The sequence below is a fragment of the Mesoplodon mirus genome, assembly GCF_964341445.2.
Source record: "Mesoplodon mirus genome assembly, chromosome: 4".
In the NCBI taxonomy this organism is placed as follows: domain Eukaryota; kingdom Metazoa; phylum Chordata; class Mammalia; order Artiodactyla; family Ziphiidae; genus Mesoplodon; species Mesoplodon mirus.
The window spans coordinates 102826200-102836455 of NC_138979.1; the positions used below are offsets into that span (position 1 = coordinate 102826200).

Genomic DNA, 10256 nt, shown 5'->3' on the forward strand with positions numbered 1-10256 from the left:
TGGTTGGGGGTCTGCCTGCTAATGCGGGGGACGTGGGTTCGAGCCCTGGTCTGGGAGGATCCCACATGCCGCGGAGCAACTGAGCCCGTGAGCCACAACTACTGAGCGTGCACGTCTGGAGCCTGTGCTCCGCAACAAGAGAGGCCACGATAGTGAGAGCCCCGCGCACCGCGATGAGGAGTGGCCCCCGCTTGCTCCAACTGGAGAAAGCCCTCGCACAGAGACGAAGATGCAACACAGCCAAAAATAAATAAATAAATAAATAAATAAATAAAAATGAATATCTGTTTAAAAAAATAATAAATAAACAACTTATCTGACTCTGGAACCAAATGGGTTTCTTGGTGTCATTGGACTAGAGATGGGGTCTAAGTGAAATCTCCCATGACAGCTTCAAATTCATTTTGCTTTGAATTCAGACCAATTTCCATAGTTTTATTAGAGCTTAATGGGCTTCATTAAATGATTTTCGAGTTAATTTCTCAAAATGCTTTTTTCCTTACCAGTTTATGTGGTTGACATTTTCTGCCTCCTTACATGTCACTTAACAAATGTGAAGATGTAGGTGTCTTTAATGTATTTTTTTAATTTAATTTAATTTGTTTTTCACCGCGTTGGATCTTTGTTGCTGCGCACAGGCTTTCTCTAGTTGCCGCGAGTGGGGGCTACTCTTCGTTGTGGTGCGCAAGCTTCTCATTTCAGTGGCTTCTCTTGTTGCTGAGCACGGGCCCTAGAGCATGCAGGCTTCAGTAGTTGTGGTGTGCAGGCTCAGTAGTTGTGGCACATTGGGCTTAGTTGCTCCGTGGCATGTGGGATCTACCCGGACCAGGGATCGAACCCATGTCCCCTGCGTTGGCAGGCGGATTCTTAACCACTGTGCCACCAGGGAAGTCCTGTAGGTGTCTTAAAGAAAGGACATTCTTATTAAACAATGAATCTTATTCACATAGAATTGAAATGACCTCTGTGGAAGGATGGTAGAATTTCATTTATAATAGGCGTGACCTTAAAAAATTAAAGAAGATATAAAACATTAGTAAACATCTTTGTGTTTGCTTATAGGAAAATATTAATAACATTGATTTACAGAATTTAGGGGAAACAACAAATGCATGTAAATTTGGAGTTTTTCAACTTACAATAATTTACCAATAATTTTTCCCTAAGATCCTGTATCTGGATTCTGGCAGGAAATAGCTGGCACACTCATAGGGACTTGGAGAAAATCTAATGAAAGGAACTTTTTACAGACGTGTGGGTAGGGTTTAAGAGAGCCAACAGGAACAGAAATAGAGGGAGCTATTCCTATTCTGAGTCCTGAAAGAGAAGGAAGAGGGGCAGTTAGCAGAACCTGGTAAGAGTCATATCTATAGGAGAGGGGGCCATGTGACAGAAGCTGTGGTCAGGAGTGGTAGAATGTACCGCCAAAGCTGCAGTCCCTCAGGAGGAAGCAGAGAAAAGTAATACCCAGATCTTTTTTCGCCTCCAACTCCCTGATTCTCTGTTGGTGCTGCCCATTGGGCAAACACAACCAGAAATCAGAAGGCAAGGGAGCCTGGATAGTGCAGTCAGTAGAAATCAGTCTTCCAGAGTACAGAGCAAGCTAAAGAAAAGACAGGGATGAACCTAGAGGGAGACTGTTCTGTACAGTTTCTTGAGTAGGGGAGCTTGAGTATCATGCATTTTTATTCAGAATTGTTCATTTTAACTATGAGTTGGGCAAAGCTGGTTGGGATCTGCGTTCCTCTTATAAATTAGAATTTGAGGTGTTAACTCTCAACTCATACATCTTCATTTTATAATTCCACATTATTGCATTTAACTTTTTTTCTCTTCTCTCTCCAGATTACAATTCCTAGACGTTCTGTGGCATCTACACAGTCGACTTCAGGTAGCTTTCATTATGGTCAGCAGCCAGAAAAGAAAGACCTTCATCCCGTGGAGCCCACTGTGGAACTTTACTCTCCAAGGGAGAGCTTCTCTGGCTTGGTTGTGACAGAGCGCGAACCTCCTAGTGGAGGAAGCAGAACAGACTTCGGGCATCAGATAGATCATATTGGTCATGACATGTTACCCAGCATTAGAGAGTGTGACAGCTCCCAAGACCTGGGACCAAAAGACCTTCCTGACCATAACAGACTGGCTGTGAGAGAATTTGAGGGTCTCCCTAGGGAAACGGAAGAGAAAAGCATGCTTGTGGGGTCAGTTAATGAAGATGAGAAGTTGAGTAAAGGGCAACCTTATATTGAGATCTCCCCTCTCCCAGGAGACTTGGTGACGGTGGAAAGGGATCACTCAGCTGCTACTGAACCTCTTGATGTGATAAAGACACAGACTTTTAGTGTGGTGCCAAATCAAGACAAAAGTCACGAGATAGTGAAGCTTTTGGCAGTTGGAACTTCAGCAGTATCTTCACGAGTTATTGACCAACATGTTGAAGGACAGATAGGCCAGATGGCAGCAATGCAAAAAGGTAAGATATCTAAGGAGGATGACATCAAGAGTGAAGACTTGCTGAGTCATCAAGGAGACCTCTCTACTTTTTTGTACCAAGAGGGTAAGAGAGAGAAAATTGCCCCTAGAAATGGAGAACTATTTCATTCTGTTTCAGAGAGTGAACATTGTCCTCCATCTCGGAAGGATGTGGTTAGGTCATCCTTTGTAACTAGACACAGCCGAATCCCTGTTTTAGCACAAGAGGTAGATTCAACTTTTGAATCATCCTGTCCAATCTCTGCAAAAGAGAAGCTCCTCCAAAAGAAAGCTTATCAGCCAGATCTAGTCAAGCTTCTGGTGGAAAAAAGGCAACTCAAGTCTTTCCTTGGGGACCTCTCAAGTGCCTCTGATAAATTGCTAGAGGAGAGATTATCCACTATTCCTGCTCCTTTTTCTGAGGAGGAAGTCTTCACTCCCTTTTCAAGACTGGCTGTAGACTCACACCTGAACAGGTCAGCCGAAGACAGCTTTCTGACACCCATCATCTCCCAGTCCAGAAAGAGCAAAATTCCAAGGCCAGTTTCATGGGTCAACACAGATCAAGTCAACAGCTCAACTTCATCTCAGTTCTTGCCCCGGCCACCACCAGGAAAGCCACCCCTGAGGCCTGGAGTGGAAGCCAGGTGATGCTGTGTGCTCTTCTCCCTATGTTACGTGTGTAGCACTATTTCTGTGTCTGCTTGATAATGTCATTGGTTTCATTTCTTTGTTGCCTGCTTCTGATCATCTACTTCCTTCCCTGCCTTTCCCAAGCCTTATAGCATAGTGTAGTTGAAAGGGTCAGTTTGATCCAGGTTAATTCTTAGCTCTCCCACTTTCTAGCAGTGTGAACCTCAGTTTCCTTATCTATAATATGGGTAAAACATTTGCCTCATGGTTTGGGGAAGAGGAAGTAGGTAGAATATGTCTAGAGCTTTGTTTAGTGCTTTTTACCATGCAACAAAGGTTATGTCTCTTTCCCAGTCCATTTTAACTAGATACTCGGTAATTTTCTAGTTTTGTCCAGTCAGAATCCCGTTATAACAGATGTCATTATGATGTCAAATTCTGGGGAAAGATACTGTGTCTATAATATGATGAATGGACCCTAGTAACAGTTCTATTTATCTGATTATAATGAATTCAACAAACAAAAAATCCTTTAGGGAGTTTCCCTACATCTGATGATATACAGGACCATACATAATAAAGATATTGCCTTAATATTTACTGCGTGGTATGCTTGTTTATTGAAATATTCTTATGTGTAGTTGACCATGGAGTGATTATATTTTGAAGAGAGGAAAATATTGGGAAGTAATGAACCAATTAAGAGTGCTTTCCTTGGAGCCGTTACTCACTTTTCAGAGTAGAATGGTCTAAACCCTTGGAGAAGAAGCAAAAGGATAGTCTTTTAACAAAAACAAAGTGGACATCAAAATAAATTTACCTGAAAATTATAGCTTGTTCTAGATAATAGGCCTCCACCTGTTATAAGGATTTCTGAAGTATATTAAAGTGAGGTTCTATCTGTATCATTACCCAGCAGAACTTGCTACCCTTACCTAAAGTTTAGTTTTGACTTGCCCTAGGGTTTCTTTCAGGTTCAAAGGTAACTAAACACTGGATTTGAAATGACCATGGAACTAGACTTCAATGGGAAAAATGGTGATGAGTAAACAGCAGTCATTTAGCTGAGACATTTTAAAAAGATGATTCCATGGACAATATTCACCTGTCCCCCCTTTTGCTTGGCATCTGTGCTTAATAGAGATAGTATATCTGTGGCTTGAGCTGCTTTGGACTGCAACAAACAAATCTTAATTACTATTTACTATTTAGAACTTTACATGTCTCCTCAAAGTAGAACTTGGTAGGTAACCTGATAACAAAGCCAGATGTGTGGCATTGTGCCAGATATTACAGAGCTGACCAGCCTGAAACTCATCTGGGAATTTAGTGGGAACTCAACTTTCCCACATAGGTCCTGGCACAGAGGAATTATCTTATTCCATTCTTCAATTTTTACAATAAGATCCATGAAGTTAGGCTTAACCAGAATGAGTTTCATGTCATTTGTCAGTATAAGTAGATGGTGGGGAAGGAAGAAGGGAGAAAATTCAGAGAAAAAATCAGTAACTTGTTGCTGATCCATGATGGTGATGGTGGCTGTATATGTCCCCTGCATCCTGCAGGTGCCAATACAACTTGGAAGTTCTTCTCCCATTTCCTTCTGTAAGGAGTTGCATGTCAGCAGTTTGAGGTTTAAATTCTTAAACTGAATGGATTTTAGGCCAAGACAGAAAGATATTTAGGGCAGAGGAGACATTGCTATTCATATGAATGCTTTCTAGATGGCTTGGTTGCCAGTAAGAGAGGCATTCGGCTCTCCTGAATCTCAGGGTATCGTCAGGGGCAGAAACTGAGGCCCAGAGAAACCAGTGACTACTCTTTTCTTTTGGAAATTATTAAATGAGGTTGAAATATATTTTTATCTGTAGTTCCTGCTGTTGGTGAGTACTATCGAAGACTTATATTGTGGAGTTTAATGTTTGCCTAAGTATATATAGAACTCCTGTCCTAGAAGCCTTAAACAAAATTGTTTACTCTCCCTAATATGCTAACATGCTAGAGACATTTCATTAAGTTAATTCTAAAATGGGAAGAGCAAACATGCTATAGGAGGAAGGGGCTTAACAACATGTAAGTGCTTCTGGATGGCAGACATCCAATTAAGTACTTTACTGCACTTGACTGCTCAGTAACCCTGTGAGATAGATAATATTCCCCTTCAAAGCTGGGAGAGGTTAAATAATTTGTCCAGGGTTATACAGCTGGTATATGAAAGAGTAACTCCGCATCCTCTGTTTCCTGATTTTGACTCACATCATACATATTATGATTTGGGACATTGTAACTTTCTAGGCACACTTAAAGTGAATTAAAGTGAAAATAATTATTCTCTGTTTTTTTTCAGGCTCCGCAGATATAAAGTCCTAGGGAGTAGCAGTTCCGACTCAGACCTTTTCTCCCGCCTGGCCCAAATTCTTCAAAATGGATCTCAGAAACCCCGGAGCACTACTCAGTACAAGAGTCCAGGATCCCCTCACAATCCAAAAACACCACCCAAGAGTCCAGTTGTCCCTCGCAGGAGTCCCAGTGCCTCTCCTCGAAGCTCTTCCTTGCCTCGCACATCCAGTTCCTCACCATCTAGGGCTGGACGGCCCCACCATGACCAGAGGAGTTCATCCCCGCTTCTGGGGAGAAGCAAGTCACCTCCCAGCCACTCAGGATCTTCCTCCTCCAGGAGGTCCTGCCAACAGGAGCACTGCAAACCCAGCAAGAATGGCCTGAAAGGATCCAGCAGCCTCCACCACCACTCGGCCAGCACTAAAGCCCCCCCAGGGAAGAGTAAGTCAGCCAGTAAACTCAGCAGATAGGAGCTAGGCTGCATCTCTGTGAAAGGTGTGAGATCTTCCTCCTAAATCTGATACGTGTGTGTCCCTGTACTGTCTATTAAAAAAAATCAGTGTTGATCTTGTCTTGCAAAAGAAAGTAACATGATAAAATATTTATAAGCAGATATATGATAAGAAATTACCTAAGATAGGCAGCAAGCAGATCAGGAATCAATGTCTGCATAGGAAGGGGCAAGCCAGCAAAATCCAAGGGGGTGAAACTGGCTAAATGAACTCTCATTTCTTATCTGCCTTCAAAACAAAAATGTTGAAGGTAGGGGGTGGATTGGAATTTTAAGGGGTTTAGCCTACTTTTTTTAAGGCTCTGCTCAAAGATTATATAGCAAAAGTGAAACTTCTCACTTTAACATTTGCTTTCCAAACTTACCAACCTCGGAGAGTCAGAATTGCTCCAATATTAGAGTATGTAAGAAGTGTGTTGCTGGGGAGCCAGTGCTCGTATACATTTGGCTTGTGTGTTTACCTGGTGTATTGAGAGTTCACACCTTTACTTTGCCTCATTCCTAGTACCCTCCCTGGATTTCACATTTTTTAAAGTTAGTGTTTGTCATCTGATCCAATCTCTCTTATTTTGACAATACATTCTAACGTGCTTTTGGCAGCACATGCTGAGAATTTCAAATCCAATTACTTTTTTAAATCCCCTAATATTTCTCTTTGGAGCAACAGTTACTTAACTCAGTATATTTTTATTGTGAAAAATAACTGATGAAACTTAGGTGAAGGGAGGAAAAGTCTAAATAGAACTACTTTGCAGGCTTCAGTGCTTTAGGAAGAGGGACAGAGTGTGGAGTAATACCCTTCAAGATAGAAGAACCCTCTTTCCCCTGTTAGTTTCCTCCTTGTGGAAGGAAAACTGACCAGAGAAGACCTTGCTTCCTTAAATCTTCTAGGTACCAACTATTTCTACTATCAACCTCCAAGACAATACCAGGGAAGTACATTGCTGTGGAATGTGACTTTATGCTTTTAGAGCTTTAGAAAGAAAAATAGGAAGAAATTAGGTATGTTGAGGCTTAAAATTCTCAAACTTTGTATTTTATACATTTAGCCAATAAGGAATGAGTATCTGAGGAAATAAATTAAGGCTCAATATTTATCTTTTAAGATTTTATTACCTGCTTCACCTGTGCTTTAGTTTGAATATTTGGGCTTCTTGACCTGATTTCCATGTAATCTTAATTTATAAAGCTGTAAGGAGGATCATATTTGTTCTGATCTCACTCTTCTGCTAAGAGGAATCAGTCAAAGTTAAATTATACTAGATTTTTTAAATGAGCTCTTTTATACTCACAGTTTTTGTGTTGTAAAGACCTTATTAAGGTCAGGTAAATTGGTCTGCTTGCTGTTGAAATTTGCCTTCTAGCAAACATCTGTGCTTTCTCTTTGACCTTGTGTTTGCTGCCAAACCTAATATGGTTGAATTGGAAAACAGAAAAAAAGAAAGATATTTCCTCACCAAGTGAACATATTCTAATGCTGCATCAAAGCTGCCCTGAAGCTGCACTGAACTTATCTTGTTCTCTTTATCTGTGTTGAGCTTTTTGAAAAAAAAACAAAAAACAAAAACTCAAAACACTATTGAGGCATATACGGTCTCCCATAAGAAATATAGCATAGTGTGGAATCTTAATTTCTCTCTGGTTTCAAGACTACAGAGGAATGCAATAGATAAGACATATTTGCTGTTGAACTAAAGCGACTGTAATGTTGGAAGGACCAATCCTTCTGTATTATGTTGTATAATAGTTGCTATAACACTGCTTGCATGTCCTCATGGTAAATTATATAAATATTTATAAATATATAGAGAAACATATGCTTATATAAACGCATTCTCTCTCATTCTCCACTTGTAGTTTCAAGATCACAGATGGTAAAATCACTTTTTATTGTGTGCCTCGTGTACACTTGGGCCTTGTCTGTCTTCATTTTCTGAAAATACATTCTTGGCATGTGACACTTAACATTCTTTTTGCCTTCCTTGTGAATAATGCAAAGGTTGGCAGTCTTTAACAAGCCAAGATAGGTTACTTAATTTTCATTTTTAAAAGATTTTAATAGGGGAAAAAATTACGAGGACACACTTGTAATACTGGTTCAAAGATTTGTCATGTTAATTACATAATTCTGTCCTTATGGTTAGAGTGGATAAACTGGGATGATAATCATGGGTCTGACAGAAATTGATTTAAAAACAAAAATCTCTTAAAAATTACCATTCTGCTTTCCTCTTTTCACCTCACTTGGGGAGGTGGGCGGTGGGAAGTAATCTACAATTAAGAAATTATCTTTTTCCTGTTGTATTAGCTAAATTGTGCTAAAAGTAGCCAGCTTTAAATCCTGAGCCCTCTAATCAGAAATGTGCTCATGGTAACTATTTGAAAAGCTGATGAGGCTGCAAACTGTAGTATGTGTGCTATTTTATTTCTTATTGGCATTTCTCTGCTAGAAGTCAAAACTGACCGTGATGGCAACATGGCAACTGAATGTTTCCTCTCTTTTTTGGTTCCTTCCATTTTTCTCCCAGCTTTTCCACTGTGTTGCCCCCCTTTTCTAAATGGCACTGGCAAACTCAAGATCCAGCCTTGTTGTGTAAGAATATTTTATTTTGCATGTAGAGAAAAGATTTAACCAAAGATATTTCTGCTCTGATACTTTCAAAAGAAGACAGATTAATTATAGCTCATGTATCAATAGATACTCTTAAGAGGACTATCTTGAAGAGATTTACTCTACAGTTTTTAAAAGCAGTTTGTGCTTTTAGATTTTAGATGTCTTGGGCTAAAAAGAGATGTTGGCAGCCCTGAGCAAAGCACTTTTGGCACAAGGATTTTTGTTTTTGTTTTATTTTAGAGTATGATACAGAAAATGAGTTGGGTTTTGTTGTTGTTAGTTCTTTTTTATTTATTTTTAACTTTTTTAGTGATGGCATATTTCAGATTTCAGTAACAAACGTAGATCATCCAACTGATTTTAAACCAGTTTGGATATTCTACCTAAGGTGAGGGACATGGCCATCAATTAAAGCCAAGCCAAACTATATGAAGAGTAGTATGGGGCAGAAGCTAAAATTATCTTTTGAAAACCAGGTGCCTCCTAGTTTCTCCTTTCGCAACAAAATGGCTAGTTACCTAGTCACACTTGCCCTTACCCTCCCTTGTCTAGTCTTTGGAATTACTTGGGTGGAGCAGAAGATGGAATTAGCAACAGTTCAGTCCCTTTAGGTAGCATTATTCCTAAATTATGCTGCCAAATCTCCAGGGTGTAGATTGTTTGAAATGTTAAAATTCCACATAGCAGTCTTTTGCACAGCTTAAAGGCATTTAACTTTAATGTGTAGTGAACAAAGAATGAAAATTGGGTCATATCAAATTTAACTTTAAAGCACAGATTATAAACATTTTCGAATGTTAAGTCTTAAGTAGGCACTCTTATTCTCAACTTGGTGTGCAAGCTGGCCTTGCTGACAGTGGCATAGTTACATTTACTGTTTTTTAAGCTGCATGTTGTGGAGTGAATGCTTTTTTGGGTTTTTTGGGGTTTTCTTGAGTTAACAAGTTAATCAAGTCCTAAATTAGTGGCAAAATGGTAATTGAGACCCACTGTTATCATTATCCACTCTATATTGTTTGCTTTAAATACTAAACAAATCTCAGCTGCTTACTAATTCAGCAGACTAGGGTGCAGTATCTGTTTTGCTCTTAGCCACTATGGGAATTTGAAGTTCTCTGTAATCATCAGAGATTCCTTCCAGGCCACAGATTTTCATGTGAATGTTTGTATGGTTATATTCAATTGACAAGGAAAAGTGTTGGTGCATGTTTTATAAACCCAGACACAGACAGTTAAAACGATAACTAGTTGTTCTATATCCAGTAGCTTTGAATTAAAAACATTATGCTTTTTCCCTCAAGAGCAGAGGATTCTTTGTTCTAGGAACTACATTCTTTTTTTTTTTTTTTTTTTTTTTTTTGCGGTATGTGAGCCTCTCACCGTTGTGGCCTCTCCCGTGGCGGAGCACAGGCTCTGCACGCGCAGGCTCAACAGCCATGGCTCACGGGCCCAGCCGCTCTGTGGCATGTGGGATCTTCCTGGACCGGGGCACGAACCCGTGTCCCCTGCACACGTAGGTGGACTCTCAACCACTGCGCCACCAGGGAAGCCCTAGGAACTACATTCTTAATCTAACATTAGGAATTGGTGATAGGAGAAACAGGATCCAGAATTCAGAATTTAGTGTCTTAGGGCAAAAAATACATCTTACTTTGGCTATTTGAAAATACATTTATTTGTAGCTAA

The 10256-nt window shown here is 40.0% G+C and overlaps 1 protein-coding gene across 5 annotated transcripts in view; it reads left to right on the forward strand.

Annotated features, from left to right (window-relative positions):
* TTBK2 (tau tubulin kinase 2) overlaps nucleotides 1–8923 on the forward strand; it is a 153569-nt gene extending 144646 nt beyond the window's left edge. For all 5 annotated transcript variants that reach the window (XM_082620122.1, XM_082620121.1, XM_082620124.1 and 2 more), the window contains 2 exons: nucleotides 1846–3119; nucleotides 5453–8923. In XM_082620122.1, coding sequence (XP_082476248.1) covers nucleotides 1846–3119; nucleotides 5453–5915 — 1737 coding nt within the window. In that variant the 3' untranslated portion in view covers nucleotides 5916–8923. The remainder of the gene's footprint in view (nucleotides 1–1845; nucleotides 3120–5452) is intronic.
* Nucleotides 8924–10256: the final 1333 nt, after the last annotated feature.